Source organism: Thermobia domestica, chromosome 7 (genome assembly GCF_964235325.1).
Source record: "Thermobia domestica chromosome 7, izTheDome1.hap1.1, whole genome shotgun sequence".
NCBI lineage: Eukaryota > Metazoa > Arthropoda > Insecta > Zygentoma > Lepismatidae > Thermobia > Thermobia domestica.
Genome location: NC_137460.1, coordinates 237,593,864 through 237,610,721, shown reverse-complemented (window position 1 = coordinate 237,610,721; position 16,858 = coordinate 237,593,864). Strand labels below are relative to the sequence as shown.

Sequence of the window (16,858 nt, the reverse complement as noted above, 5' to 3'; positions counted from 1 at the left end):
ATCAGCACGTTCTACGAGAAGCATCTATTAGTACCGATATGTATCTTAACTTCGTCGAGACTTGAAGAAAAAATAAGATGTCTTGCAAGAGTGTCCTTACATTACAAGACGATAATACAAATGACTGATGGAAAAATAATTAAAAACATTAGCAGACAGTATATGGACAAATCTCTCTTACATATTCTGTACAGAGCATATAGACTGCAATCATGGTTTGAATCCATAAACATGTGTTCCTAAAATACGCACTGTGCCACTGAGCCAATTCAACATTTGGTATCACTGAATTTCTGTTACATCTAATTGGTTTATTCCGAATTTCAATGTTTTAAAAATTGTTAAGGAATCAAATAACGATAACACATTTTTACAATAATTTAGAATTTATTAATTACTTAACAAAACATTAGAATAATTTTGATTAAACTAAAAAAATTCGGCATATACTATTCTTCGCATCAAATGGAAGTCCTACAGCTGCAAGTTTTTTCCTCTTAAAACACTATCTCCCAACAAATATTATTTATTTTTTAACCATTCCTTACACCCTTCTTCATTGGTTTTTCGTTTACCCAACCTAATTTTTTCCATTTTTTCTGCTTCTTACAGCACAATGCGCTACATAAAACATTTGATGAGTGTTTCTTAACTTTCCGATCAAATCATAAAATATCATAAAACATAGTGTTCTTCTTTCTAAAGGCTTTTATACATTAGACAGTTATGATAATCATAAATTGGAGTTCAACGATCCTTCTTTAGTAGTGACAGCACTAGATCCGTCCCTTTCAATGTGAAGAGGAAAACCCACTGCTTGGAGTGACACACGAATGACTTGGACTTTTATCCATGATCAGGTACACTTCCCGAGATCAAACCCGAAACTATGCACAGAAACGCACGTGTTAGCAATTTAGCCGCAAAGGGAGAATAGAAAATTATATAAACCTGTAAAATGTTTAATTTTAACACTACTTAAAAAACGAATTATGAAAAAAAAAGTTTGTGTGCAACAAGGAAATCGACAGATAATTCGTTATAATTTTTTTTATATTACTGGTGCTAGAGAAACAGCGGTTCTAGAGATACATAATTCGAATTTTACAGGAAACATAAAATAGACAATAATATACGAGTTTCACTACGTAATACTACCGAGCACTTACACTATAGCAAGTAAAAATATTTATAATAATAGTCAGTTAAATTACAAACGAAAAACAATGTACTATCTAACATTATCTATGCTTTACAAAAATAATACGACATATACTAAAATGTATTAGAGGAACTCAGAAACTAGAATAGAATATTACGTGATATAAAGAGTAATATCACTTGGGCTAGAGTTCACTTGTATTATAAAAAGCTGAATGGTATGTGTGGTCAGTTACTCGTCATTAATTGCATGAGGAAATTTATAATATTAATACAGACAGGAAAATAAAAATGCCTGAATGAAAATAATAATAATCACAGCAATTACTCTGTATAATCATAATCATTGTTTAATAATAATAATAATAATAATAATAATAATAATAATAATAATAATAATAATAATAATAATAATAATAATAAAGCGAATCTGAGAAGACAACAGAAGAGTTAATCGAAATTTCAAAGTTTCAGAACAAGATCGATAATATATGTGATATCATATCCTTCTGAGAAAGAAAAGTTTCGGTGTAGGATTTCAGGATGCTACGATGAATATTTCATTGATGATAGTATTGGAATAGTGGTAATGCGTATGGGTTTCACCAATATAGAATAAATGAATGAATGAATGAATGAATAAATAAATAAATAAATAAATAAATAAATAAATAAATAAATAAATAAATAAATAAATAGATAGATAGATACACGAGCTCGGGAAACTTAAGCTACCAGAACGTTCCTTCGTTTTATGACGTTCAAAGGAGAAACTTGTAACTGTTAATAATATTAAATGGGATCTGGTTAACATTATTTTCCTGTTTTTACTATTATTATTATAGGCGGAAACGAAGACACAACAGACTTTATGAATCATATTCTCGTTAGCAGGATGTAGCATCGGGTAAATAAGTAAAATCAGCACCTACCGAAACCTGTCCTCAGTGGAAACCTAATAACTGAAAAGGCTTACGGTCCCATATTTTCGTATTTTTCTTTATTAATTCCCATAAGCGTGTATTATGTAGAACCGTTAACGCGAAATGAGGTCACTTCGATTCAACAGAATTATATTATTTTGAGAGTTCATTGCGACCACCTACCTAATACATTCTTGGTCCATCTTTTGCTCAGAGGACGGCCTGGGTAAGCGTGGCATAGATTCTGATAGTTGCTGTTATATTTCCACGGGGATTTGACACCATACATTTCTGATGGCACCTCACAATAACCCCACAGATGTTGGTGCAGGAGTCATGGTGTGAAGAGCTCGTTCCCTAACACTTATATTTGGTCTAGGAATTAATTCGTGCGGTTGGTACGCACACATTGAAGCTGTAGTACAAACACAAAATACATAAATACCTTAAGAAAAATATTGTCCATCGCTAGCCACCACTTTCGCCCATCTGTCAGGCAATGTACGGATTCCGTGGCGAAAGAAGTCCTCATCCTTGGAAGCGATCCAGTCAGAGACCCATGTTTCAATATCTTCTGAAGAAGTAAACCGCTGTCCAATCAAATCGTTGTTCATGCAATCGAACAAGTAGTAGTCCGAATGAGCAACGTCTGGTGAATACGGCGGGTGGGGTAAAACTTCCCATCCGACATTTTCTAAATAGGTTTTGACCGGTTTTGCGACATGTGGGCGAGCGTTATCATGTTGAACAATAAGTTTATCATGTCTGTTCTCCCATTCTGGTCGTGTTCTGGCCAGAGCTTGCTTCAAACGCATTAATTGTCGTCGATAACGTTCTCCATTCATAGTTTCACCCGGTTGCAGCAGCTCATAGTACACCACACCTTTCATATCCCACCATATGCACAGCATAACCTTTGCACAGTGAATATCTCGTTTTGGTTGTGATGGACCTGGTTCACCTGGTTTCACCCAGGCCTTTTTTCGTTTAGGGTTCTCGTAATGGATCCACTTCTCATCACCCGTAATAATTCGATGCAGAAACCCCTTTCTGCTCTGTCGTTGAAGCAGCAATTCGCAAATGGTTTTTCGTCTTTCAACGTCTCTGTCTTTCAATTCATGTGGAACCCAATGTGACATCTTTTGAATCATTCCCATGGCTTTCAAGCGTTTGGAGACTGTTGTTTGATCAACGCCTAATGCTGCTGCAAGTTGTTCCTGCGTTTGACACGAATCCTGCTCGAGCAATGCTGTCAATTCTTCGTCTTGAATTTTTTTTGGCTGTCCAGCTCGCTCTTGGTCTGCCAAGCCGAAATCACCACTTCTAAACCGTGCAAACCACTTCTGACACGTTCGCTCAGCTAGAGCATGGACACCATACACTTCCACCAAAATACGATGACTTTCAGTCGCACTTTTCTGCATGTTAAAGTAATGCAGCAGGACACCCCGCAAAAACACTTTATCAGGCACAAATTGCACCATGTTCACTTAACTACAAACTGGTGTTGTTGACGCTTTAATCCACTGCCCTATACTACGAACGATACGCGATGACAGGGGTTTGCAACACATGTGTGGATACACGGAACTGTGGGACGCTCCGTTCGTTGCGCCATCTCTTGTCCACCCGCACGAATTAATTCCTAGACCAAATAAATGTTCCATAGAATTAAGATCCGCTTAGGGAGCCAATTCATACAATGCAGCTCCGTGGAATGTTCCTTAAGCCAATCAAGTAGAGTCCTAGCTTGGTGGCACCATGCATTGTCGTCCTGGAAAATGCCCGTCTTCGTATGGGTAAAAGTATTGCATTGTAGGATGTACGTGACAGCTGGTACATAGGGATTTCTCTCATGAACGGTTTCAATCTATGCCAACACAAGCATACTCAAAACATACAGCCGCTCCCACCTGCCTGTACAGTACGCATCATGCACAAGTGGTCCATAGCTTCGTGCTGTTGGTGCAACACATGCACATGTCCGTCCAAGAGTAGTAGTGCAAACCGTGATTTATCGGACCAACACACCTTTTCCAATCCTCCATGGTCCAATTAGCGTGTCCCTGTGTCCGAGCGCGACGAAGTCGGCGGTGACAAGTCGTAAGGACTGCGTGACGAGTGAGTCGTCTACTGTGGAACTCCATACGTGCCAGTGTACGCCGTATAGCTGCGTGGAATATGAGTGTTGTGCAGCCACCACTGAACTGGTCACGAAATTCCCGAACATTGATTGTTCGCTTGACTGTCACCAGCTGTTTGACGCGATGCTCGCCCCCACGTTTTAAACTTCCGTACGCCCCTGTAGTTCCGTCTCTTGGAAACTGTTACCCCATTTTCTTCCCGCTCCTTATACACCTTCACTACACAGGAATGGGCGCATCCGACAAGTATTGCTGTTTGGGTTATTAACGCACCTATTGCTTGGGTACCCACTTATTATAACAGTGTGCTGTTTGCCAACATGTAGCTTCGAGTGTGTTCTTTCTCTACAATAATAACAATCGGGGTGGTCGTAATGCAGTGAGCACTCAGTGTATTCTACAATGCATGCAAGTGTAAAATAAATATGTTAACCGGAGCAAAATATGAATCCTATGTTCTAAATTAGCTTGTTGTTTTTTGGTTTTAAAATATTATTCAAAGTCAGACTGTTTTTGTTCTCTCTCTAGTAACTCCCCAAACTTAAGAGGAATTCTTCGTGATCTTCCATTACGCATATAAAATCTATCCTTGCAATTTTAAAGATTATTCTGTACCAACCAATGCTACTGTACTCTACTTAAATTACATATTCTAAAATACAGGGTGCCCAGAATGGGACTGATGGTTTTTAAAAGTGTATAGTTTTAACATGGTCAGAGATACAGAAGAAAAAAAAAAAAATCATATTGAAGGAAAACTCAAAAACTTTTGTTCTGCAAACTTTCATACTTAAACAACTACCGGTGACGGCGCTAGTATCGCCGATAAACAGAAATGGTGTCGGCAGTCGAAAAGGCGCAATGCATGTGGCCTCCACGCTCTCCTGATGTTACTCCCTGGACTTCTTCCTGTGGGAGTATGTGAAAGACCTTCTGTATTCTGGCGAAAAGGTGCGTAACCTTGATGAACTGAAGAACCGTATTAGGAATGCGATTGCTTCAATAACACCCCAGATGTTACAGAATACGTGGAGAGAGATTGAGTTCAGGCTATATATTGTAAGAGTTACAAATGGAGCTTACGTGGAGTTACACTGAGTTAAAATGACTTGTAAGACCAAATAAACTTTTTGCGTTCTCCTTTAAAATGCATGATTTTTTTCTTTCTTTCTTCTGTATCTCTGACCATATTAAAACAATACACTTTTAAAAACCGTCAGTTCCATTCCGCACATCCCGTAATTTTTTTAAAGATTTGTGTTGAATATATAAGTAATAAGAAAGAACTTATAAATAAATAAGCAAATGTGGTAAATATAAAACATGAAAGTAATAAATTATTGTACGCGTAAAGTAGTTAATTTAACTGTGATACACCGTACTTAATATGATACTTAAATTGTATTAGAATTAAAAAAAAAAAAAAAAAATAGTTTACTTTGGAAGCGTTGAATTATATCCTTTAACTTACCCTTCAAAATGACAACACAGGACAGCGAGTGTCATTGTGTGTTAGGCTGTGATACAGAACATGTGAATTTCAAGACAGGTCTAACTGCGTGGCAGTTATAGCTCTTAATAAGGTGGGAAATTTATCACCTGAAATCTTCAGTACCCTTAAAAAGTTTAAGATCAGCAGAATGTTTTGTCCATCGGCCATCAACAGATACTGTGGCACAAGGGCTACTGAGAACTGTCCCAGGCAAGGTCGACTATGCAGCGTGAGAAGCCAGACTTGAAAGCAATTGCAATGGTAGCGGCTACTCGAAGAAATCCTTACAAGAAACAAAAAGTGGTGGCTCGCGAACGTGACATTTCTAAAATGTTGATGTCTCATGTATTAAGAAGAGACCTAGGATTAAAAGCTTATCGCCGACTTACTGACACTTTCCTACTTCACAAATTTAGATGTAGAGGGAGCAAAAATTACCAGCAAATCCTCCTGTGGCCACCCTTCATCGTTACGCACAGGATAACCACAGAAGGATTATTTTCACTAATGAAAAAACCGTCACGACTGAAGTGTCTTTTAGTCGTCAAAAGGACAGGATGTATGCATCCACATCCCACCACGCTCCTCAAAAAATGCAAAGAATCCTAAAAGGGAACCATTCCCTTCAGTCATGATTTGGGAAGTGTAGTATAACAGCACAACTGAGATCCACTTCTGTAAAAATGGTGTTAAAACGTCAGCCAAAATATAACAAGAGAGAGTGTTGGAGCCTGTTGTCCATTGAAACCTTTGACCATCACCATTTTCAATAATGAGCCGTTACGCTTATACTGCACGACTCAGCATCAGTCTACACAGCATGAACAACACAGAAGTAGCTTCAGGAGAATATTCCTGATTTCATCTCCCTGGAGCTCAACTCACTAGATTACAAGTTGAGGTCCGTATTTGAGGGCATGACCTACAGGAAAAGGCCTATCAAAATTGAATCTCAAGCGTGCTTTTCTGAAGGCAGTGGCAGATTTTTCGATGGGGGCCATACGTGCCGTGATTGATAATTGGGCTCAGAGACTCAGACCCGTGTGAAGGCCAGAGGTGGCCAATTCCATATGTGATAGGTGCTCTGTGTTGGCAATACTTAACCATTAAATTAGCTTTTACAACTGTCCCAGTACTTCATTACTGACTTTGTAACAGAACTTATGATGTCACTTTACATAAAACTAAAGCAACCACTATTCACTTCAGGAACATCTAATGAAGGAACTAAAATTTATCAGGAAACAAGCGAAAATAAGCAGTGCACTATTTGCAAATTGTAAGTAGTCAGTGTTCCAAATGTAGCAGCTGAAATTAGCATTACTGAATGGTAGAAAAACCAGATGTCTTCGGAGTTCTGGTATCTAATTATGAATGATTAAAGTTAATGGCAGAAATCTATTTCCGTATATAATTCCATTGTTTATCAATGCCGTCTTTGTCCAGATACACTTCTGAGTACAATTACTCGGTGAAGTTTTCGGTTAGGAAATAATATTTAGCGAAAGGTAATTTAACGCAAAGCTTCCAAGGAAAACTATTTTATTAATTCTAATTTAGAAAACGTTACCATGCATTTTTTTTAACATTTTATCTTAAACTGAATTATTCATTTAACAATCGCGCACTTTATTTTCCTTGTAAACTGTTATAATTAAACTTTGTTACAGCCACACACTTATATCCAACTTATTTTTGGTGTTGATCCAACATGGAAACCTGCCTGGATCAACAGATAACACACTCAGATTTACAAAATCAGAAGTAGCAGAACTGACCACACAACACCAGGTTGAATATGGACAGCCAAAGGCCCTTATTAGCTACGGCGCTAGGCAAAGTATTAGATTATAAGAATCTGAAGGGGTTTTATTGTATAAAATAAAGGGAGTATGTGTGGCTCATTTTGTTAAAATGAAACAATTACTGATTCGTAATATAACTCAGTAGTTGATCTGTTTGGAATGTTTCAAGAGTCCTGCTCATTTCTTCAATCTTTTCGCAGTAACTGAAAGGGCCAGTTCTTGAAATATGTCATTTCAAACAATTCATTCTTGAGGCATATTACGGGTGAGTAAATTATTTCATGTAAACTATCAGCACTTTCGTAGTTGTAGACTTCCATCGGCAGCAACAGAAGATAAAGTGTACGGGTACACATCATACTATTTTTTTTTTGCCGAAATGCGACTGGTTATCTGATCCCTACATAATGCACATGCATTCTGAGCACTTTGATTTTTAGGAGTAATAATAACAATAATAAATACGAGGGCCATCCGGAAAGTGATACCCGTTTGCGCCGCATGAAGCGCTGACGACTCGGGGAGCCGCTGGGCAAGGTCACACCGCGTCAGTGGCTTGTCTGCCTGCTCTGTGCGAGGTTGCGTGACGCTAGCAGTGCATGTGTTGTGTCTGTGCTCGTTTATAATGATTAAACGAATTGAGAACCCCGCCAGTTGTGAAGTGAAGGCAGTGATTAAATTTCTTAATGCACGAAACGTTCGACCTTGTGAAATTCATCGCCAATTAAAGGAGGTGTATGGAGACCATGTGATGGACGAGTCTTCTGTTCGGCACTGGTGTCGCAACTTCAACCTGGGAAGGGAGAGTACACACGACGAGGAGCGTTCAGGGAGACCATCTGTCATTACAGACGAACTGCTGAGGTCAGTAGACGAATGCGTGAGGAAGGATCGGCGCGTCACAATTGATGAACTCTGTGAATATTTTCCTAATGTGTCTCGACTTTCTGGCGGGAAAAAGATTTGACAGCGATGAAAAACTTAAACGAGGCGTGACTACGTATCTTAATACACTGGCGGCGGAGGACTATGACGCTGGAATACAAAAACTCGTCACACGGTATGACAAATGCCTCAATTTGCTTGGTGATTATGTGGAGAAGTAGTGTAGAGTATGCTCTTTCCAATAAAAATGTGTATATTTGTTAATATGTACTACTGTGTCTTTATTGCACAAACGGGTACCACTTTCCGGATAGCCCTCGTATATAAATGAGGAACGAATGACACTGCTGGGTCATAAATAGGGTAGCAAATAGCGGTAGTTACACATGTGTTAAATATAAGTATCCAAAATGAAGCGTGGCAATTACTTCATCTCTGCGATTAGTGTGTGGTAATGTTTTCCAATCACCCACACCAGACTTCACAAAATGTGTTTTCGCTTACCTTCCAATTCCAATTCTTTTGCCAATGGATTTGATTTCAGCAGCGAGGCTATATGAGACGTGGACCTACAGTTTAACGTGGGATCAGCACATGAGCTCCCGCAGGGAATCGAACCCGGGTCTCCCACAGCAAGGTGGAATACGCTAACGCTTAGCCACAACAGAGCTCGTGCTTGCCAGTAGAAGCGCATCCGTTAGCAAATAGTTATAGAGAACAAAGTATTAGAAAGCATGCTCCAGTGCAACTCACAAAGGTGGCCTGCATGGCTACGTGTAAGTATGCACGTTACCACCATGTGTCGACATATTCAGGCACTAAGACAATGGCATATCATGACATGCTGTAGACAATGGCATATCAGCACAATGTTGAAGTTATTCTGAAGGATTATAACACTTTGGGAGACGGTGTAGGTGAGCCCATGACGCAGAGAAAGCTGAAGTGCATAGGTAGAGCGCAAGTTAAGACCGTGGGAAACTCAGCAGTTAACACTGAAATCAGGTAAGCAAACTGAATTCTGAGTTGTCCTCGTTAGGAACAAAGGATAAGAGGAAAAAAAAAAAAAAAAAATCCTTCGAACCGTCCGAACTGCTTTGCAGTCAACATTCCCTAATTATAACACTCCTTTCTTGCCTACTTAGTTAAAGAAGTCTGCAAAGAAAAGCATCTACAGAATAAACAGGAAAGAGGCATTATAAATCGTGGTTTATTAACTTAAAATAAATTCCATGGCGCCACACTCATGAATGGATGAAGCACGCTAGATCACCACATTGGTTCCGATTACCATTTCTTCTGTATTTCAAACTGGAACTCGCCCCTCTTAATTTTAATTGCTTTCCAACTACCTTATAATAGTAGTTCAATACAAAAAGTTTAGTCCCCTACCGCGGATCAAAATATGCTGAATAACCACCCGGCCATACGTGAGAAGTGATGAAAATACGTTGGAAAGTGCTAATAGTTTATTGTGTTTGTAAATGTATTCTACTTCTACAAAAAGCAGACACTTCCGTTTTTTTTTCTATATTCGCGTACCCGATTTGTTTCTTGTATACATATATATGACTTACCTTGTTGAGTCTGGCTGTATTACTCCAGTAACATAGTTACCATCATCTACAGTCGCGACTGCACTTTCTTGTAAGGACTGTCCATCGGCTGACGATGCAACTAGTTCACTTGCACTACTGTTACTAGCATCTTCTTGAGACAGTCCTACACCCTGATTTCTATTCTGAAACTCCAAAGTATCACATAATGCACTAGGAAAATCTTCAGAACAACTAGCTGAATTTTCATAAGAACTGAAGTCTAGCCGCTGACGATTATTTAGAGACACCGTTACCTGACCATTATTTAATGTAAATGCACTTTGAGGTCCTGTATATCCAGTTGATTGTGGACTAGCACTAGAGGTTGCCGTGGCCTCTGATAAGGTAACTGGACAATTAGGACCATTTTCTGACGGACTGTTATCAGGATATTCAATTTTTGGTTGAAACTCCATTTGTGTGATGTCTGTGGGAATGTATTTCACATGGATGGCGCTGTTAGGTTCGTTTACGAGATCATTATATTGGCACTCTGATGGCATTTCAGTTTTCAATGGATACTCATCCTGTGTACGACATTCCGTATCATCTGTCTCAACTTTCACACGCGGCGCTTGTTCACTGGCACCATTTTCTTCCACCGTTCTCTGACCATCTGATCTACTTGTAATGGCGTTTTCACCTTCATAGTTGTTGCTCCACGATACCTGGTCCTGCAAAAAATAAGAATGCTCTATTTTATGTCGAATGCTAAGTAATTTTGTGGTTTTAACATCAAGTAAGTTAAAATTATAATTTGGCGTGGGAAACCCGGGTTGGATTCCCGGCGGGAGCTCATGTGGTTCGGATTCCAGTAGGTTCTGTTTCATATAACCTCACTGCTGAAAGGGACGTTAAACTCAAAATCAACTCAAAAAGATATATGACTAGCATAAGTGCCTATTATTCGCAGGAACGGTAAACATTTCGTGCATATATATACGAGGGGGGTTAGATAAGTTTCCGATCTAACACAGTATTTCCATCTATAATATACATGCTGTTTATTATTTTTAATTGAATTGATGAATCTTATCGCAAAAACTGGTAATAATGAAAACCGCGTTGTACAACATATTTTTATGTGTATACAAAGGTTTGACCATGTACTTTGTAACACTCTTCTAATTTTCAAACTAATAGGAAAAAAAACTGACAATTTTGTATGATGCAAATATCTACAGAGGGAGGGAGCACTGCTTAACATATTCTACAATATCATCAGATTAAGTGTTGTCAATCCAACAGTTATATACAGGGCTTGTAAAATCTTGCTTGCAAGTGCTCGCCAGCCAAAAAATCTACTAGTCAGACCATTTTGCAGTCACAGTGTTTATACAAATAAAGATCATTTTGCGACACAGTAAACATGCCAATACATTTTTTATTTTGTTTATTGGTACGTCTTTTACAAATAAAAAATGCGACATCTGCTATTTATTATTGGATTCGTTTTTGATTGATCGGACTTTACTCGCCAAATGTAAAAAAGTACTCGCCACTGGCAAGCAGGCGAGTGGATTTTTCAAGCCTTGTATATACACAATAGCATTAGTCAGATTATTATTTATTTGATTTGAAATTAGGGTTGCCAACTGGCCGGTATTTCACCGGTCTGGCCGGAAATATTGCTGTTATTTTGATTAAGGCCGGTAACAGGTACAAACTTCTTACCAGCCCCTTTATGACTGGTGCTTTTAAACCTGTAATCCAGAATAAACATCGAAATTATTCAACAGTGCCTTTATAAATACAAATTCCCATTGTATTATACATTAAACACTATATTTTTAATCTATGACAGGTTTGTTTTCATTTATGTAACATAAGGCATTTAACAACTAGATTTTATTGTGAAACATTGTTCTTAACAATAAACAGAAGTGTACAATTTGTCATAATTGTGCGGCATAAATATAGTGATAAATTTAAATTAGCCATTGATTGTTGCAAATTACTCTTAGGCATTTCGTTAGTACACTGTTTGATGCATTGTTTAGTTTCATGTCTGTAGCAATTACATATGACAACTTTCCTCATACTTCTGACTTCCTTCATCAAGACTTTTTAAAGCAATTTCCTACAGCTGAATAGTTTAAAGAGTAAATTTTATTTTGTAAATTTAAAGTTGTCACGTAAGGATTAATACTTTCGTTCATCTGTTTCGATAATTGTAAAGAAGTGGCAGTTACTGGTAAATGCAATAGAATGATCAATACTGACTTCAGTTTCTCATTTTTAGCATAACGTATGTACTAAACTTATTAGTGAATGTACTAAGGATATGCAGAATGCAGGTGCTAATGCATTTTTGTCTACGATAGTACATTTTCTTCCCATGGATGGGTCCGAATAGATACTTCACACTTAGCCCTATATCATAGAGAATTTTGAGAGGGTGCCGAAAATTTTATTTTCCAGAGTTGGCAACTCTATTTGAAATCTGCGTATTAAACGAAAACTTACAAGACATTATTAAGTACTATAGACGTTACAACAAACACCCACATTTTGGAAGTCTCTTCAGCACTAATGATGCCAAGGGAGACTGAGGATGCAAAACACATCTAAAAAGCCTTAAGTGTCGAACCTTATGGTCACAATATGACGTGCTTGACATGAATAGGAACGAAGTTACAAGGAATTGAAAATCTGACTCAGACGGTTTAACTCTCAATTCATGAATAACCATACGTTGGTGATTTCTCAAGAAAAATCAATAACATATAGTTTTCTCTTGTAGGACTGACCAGCTGGTTGGTTGGTTAGGAGTTTAACATCCCTTTCAGCACCGAGGTTATATGAGATGTTAGAATATAATTTACGGTAGAAGCAAACCACCGTAATGCGTTTTAGTTTCACGACACTTACAGCGCGAACGGAACCAAGGATCCCGTGCTCCCAAAGCGCACGCGAGCTACCCAACAGACCAGCAGGAAGGGCTACTTTTGGGGAAGTTCGCCCTATTAAATTGTGTAGAGTTTTGTGGATTTCAGTTGCCAAAATCTTTTGTCAGTGAATCTATTGAGTTGAGTTGATTTTAAGTTTAACGTCCAGTTCAGCAGCGAGACTATATGAGACGTGGACCTACTGATTAACGTGGAATCCGAACCACACGAGCTGCCGCCGCGAATCGAACCCGGGTCTCTCACGCCAAAGGCGCGTACGCTAAATGCTTAGTCACGAAGGAGCTCCCGAGTGAATCTATTGTCACGCTAAAAGCTATTGGAAATAAAGCAGAACAGATCTGGTAATTATTACATATATGTGAAGTTTGTACTTAACTATCAATATAGGTCATAATACACTGATGTTTTGACTGAGTGTGTGAAACTGTTGTAGGATGTGTATGGTGATAACACGATGTCCCATACGCTTCAGCAAGAGACGCGAGAACGTTGATGATGATGAAAGACCGGGTCGTCTTGTCACAGCAACAAAAGTAAAAAATGTGGCAAAAGTGACTGTAGCTCAGCATTCTAATGATAGCAGGCATAATGGGCATAAATAGTCTGTTCGCGCAATTCTGCACTACCATTTGAACATGCGTGAAGTTTGCGCTAAAATTGTACCACAAAAAAACCTCGAACAGGAGCACAATAACTTCCGGAAGTATGTGCGTAGTGACACAATGGAACGCTTGGAAACAGAACCTGACTCGTTAAGAAAATCGTTACTGGTGATGAGACGTGGATCTTCAGTATGATCCTAAACGGAAAGGCAATCCTATGCACTGGAAAACTCCATCACCGCAATTGAAAAAGGCACGCAAAAGCAAATCGAAAGTGAAGGTCCCGCTCATTCTGTTCTTTGATATTAATGGCCTGCTCCTGATTGAATGAGTACCATCAGGTCAAACAGTGAATAAGCAGTATAATAACAGGTTTTGGTGAAGCTGAGAGAACGCGTGAAAAAAAAGAAAAAACTTGTGCAAGAATAATGAATGGATTGTTCATCATGACATGGTCCTTCGCATACTGCTTTGAGCGTTAAGCAGTTTCTGGCAATCAAGAAGACTCCTATGTTGAAACACCCATTTTATTCGCTAGATTTAGCACCGTGTGATGATTTTATTTTTCTCCTAAAGTGAAATCCACCCACAAGGGAACTCATTTTCTGACTATGGAAGAGGTAATGCTGAAAACGAAAGCGGTACTCAAGACGATGACATCTGAAGATTTCCGCAACTGCTTTCAACAATGGAAACTTCATATGCAAATGTGTATAGATTGGAGAGGGGAATAGGACAACATTTAATTAGTAAGTTTGTTACACAAACCGTATCGTTGGCACCACTCGCGCTATTTTTTAGTCAGATCTTGTATATATAAATAGGTGGAATTGAGAATCTCCACCTTTCTTCTTAAGTCGGTTAAAAAAAGAATGTCTCTCAGATCAGAGACGCCACACACTGTCTACATCAACGGATTCAAGATGCTGCAGCTCAGCTGATTTCAGAGTTAAGAACCTATCCACAGATCATAGAAAATACATCTTGATATACTTTAATACATTTGTAATCTACCATTCTACATTGTTGTATTACATCATCTCTAAATCCCAAGTAAACTTATTACTTCAAACCTGCTTTCATTATCGAGAACCACTACTTTATCTTCCTGACATTACAGAACATTTTCTGGACAAAAATAACGTTTCCTCATTTCCCAGTTCCGTGGGAAGCCTGTTTTCAAATTTGATTTTCCGTCCTAAGCGGTTTATGTGGTTTTAGAGTGTTCGCGAAGTTTCTCTATTCTCATAATTTGGTTTGCTTCTTTTATAGCTTTTGTGATGTTGGCTGTTTCGATTAACTGAACTGTCTTTTGTATTTAGCTGATATTTATTTCTTGATGTTTCCAACAGATTCAAGCGACTTTTAATGGTAAAAAAGGTCAAAAAGTAAGAATCAGTACAACTGCAAGTATACATCCTTTCTACATATGCTTGTGTTTTTACTAAATGTAAGGGGATTCCGTAATTTCCATAATGTTTCCTAATTGTTATGTCTGTCACTGCCCAAAGGTTATCTATTGTGATTATTGTACTCTCTGGAGACACATGAGGAACTTCATGGGCTGCTTCCTCATCTGAGGATTTTACATCATTCCCTAATAACCCTTCTAAAAAAGAAAAAGAAAAAAATCTTAGATTTGCTCACTTTGTAGTATCTCCCGCTGATGTCAGTGAAATAATGGATGTAGAAAAGGATGTTTCAAGTAAGTTGTAACAATTTAAACTGTTTTTCAGAACATGATTGGTCAATGGTAATTTTGAAACAGCTAGTTCTAAGGATTTCTCACAAAACCTTCTAATTCCATGCAACAAAACAGATTATGTTTCAGTTCTTCCGGAACATTCTTTGTGATCCTACTTTCAGTTCAGTATTATGTGACTTGATATGAACTTTGAAATTTTGTTGGAATAATGTCATACATTTTAAGCTTAACTCATAGACGTTTACGAAGCGACCTAAAAAACTCTTGGCAAGAGTGCAAACTTCATTAAGTTCAAAAATTAGTGGCTCCTCTTTCTGAAACAACTTTAAAAAAATTCTCAAATGCCAATGACACGTACTTGAAAATGCAACAACTTAGCAAAATAGTTTGAGTTACGAGTTCTCAAGAACAATTTTTTACATACTGCAATATGCATTTACACCGATGGTTTTGTCCTCATTTTTGGTCTGGCTTGGGAAGTTCTGAGATTAAAATTTTTCACTGTGGCCAATGAGTTACATAACCTTTACAGAAAATGGGTTCAAGGTCAACCACCATATGTCAAAGCAAATGCACAATAAACTCCACTAAAATATTACTTGCATACATTAGTTTCTGATTGTGAAATAGAAAAAAACATAACTTGAATTTCTGTTGTAGTCTCCCTAGTTACTTTTCTGGATTTTATTATTCCTGCTCCTCTCTACTGCATTTTCTCCGTATATTGTAATATTCGGCAGAGTAACGGTACACGGTTTTCCCCTCATTTATTTTTATTATAAAAGAGGTTTATACAGTTTGTATACAAGATTACACATAAGAGGCTTCTTCCTAGTAAGTTCTAGAAGTTCTTTCCTTTATAATTGGACCTTCTGCTCGTTGCAGATAGAAGGTTTGAGGTTTGCTGGTTAACTCTTTGCGGCACGAAGTTTTGCAAACGTTATGTAAAAGGTGATATAATGTAAGTACCACCGTGCTTCAAAGAGTTAAAAGAATGATCCTGCCCGTTGCAGCTGGGTCCAAAGGAATCTCTTGCCCGTAACAGCTCAGAGGTAGGTTTTGTATCTCCTGCCCGTTGTACCTAGGAGGTGGGCGAGGATATCTCTTGCCCGTTGCAGCTCAAAGGCAAGGTTGGTATCTTTTATCTGTTCTGGCTCAGAGATGGGTGAGGATACCTCTTGCCCGTTGCAGCTTAAAGGTAAGGTTAGAGGAGTCTATCCCACCCGTTGAAGCTTGGAGAGACAGCTAAAATATGACCAATTAACAAGTGATGTATTCTGTCTCGAGGCATAAGTTTATATACCCTGTCTTTGGAGACAAGTCTGTGGAAGGGTTGAACGGTCCTCTTCGTGTTTCATCGGTGTGACGGTATGCGTCGGTTGCTTGTTAGTGTTGTGCCGAAGCACTTTTTTCATAATAATAATAATAATAATAATAATAATAATAATAATAATAATAATAATAATAATACGGTATGTTTCCAATATGAGGGGATATTTAAATACTTTCTAGATTCATGATTCCTGCATGATAGGTGGTTGTTCTTGGTTGGAGATACTGTAAAGTTTAGCCGTACAGAGACATTTGTTGTAACCTCAAGTGTATCAGGTTAAGATAGGGTTATCAGACGTCCA

At 38.2% G+C, this 16,858-nt stretch overlaps 1 protein-coding gene across 4 annotated transcripts in view; it reads right to left on the bottom strand.

The window, feature by feature from the left end:
* LOC145690777 (uncharacterized) overlaps nt 1-16,858 on the bottom strand; it is a 97,948-nt gene that overhangs the window by 58,895 nt on the left and 22,195 nt on the right. For all 4 annotated transcript variants that reach the window (XR_014132276.1, XM_081766028.1, XM_081766029.1 and 1 more), the window contains exon 3: nt 9,988-10,682. Coding sequence is in view for 3 of the 4 variants with exons in the window: in XM_081766028.1 (XP_081622154.1) it covers nt 9,988-10,682 (695 nt within the window). In the remaining variant the exon portion in view is untranslated. The remainder of the gene's footprint in view (nt 1-9,987; nt 10,683-16,858) is intronic.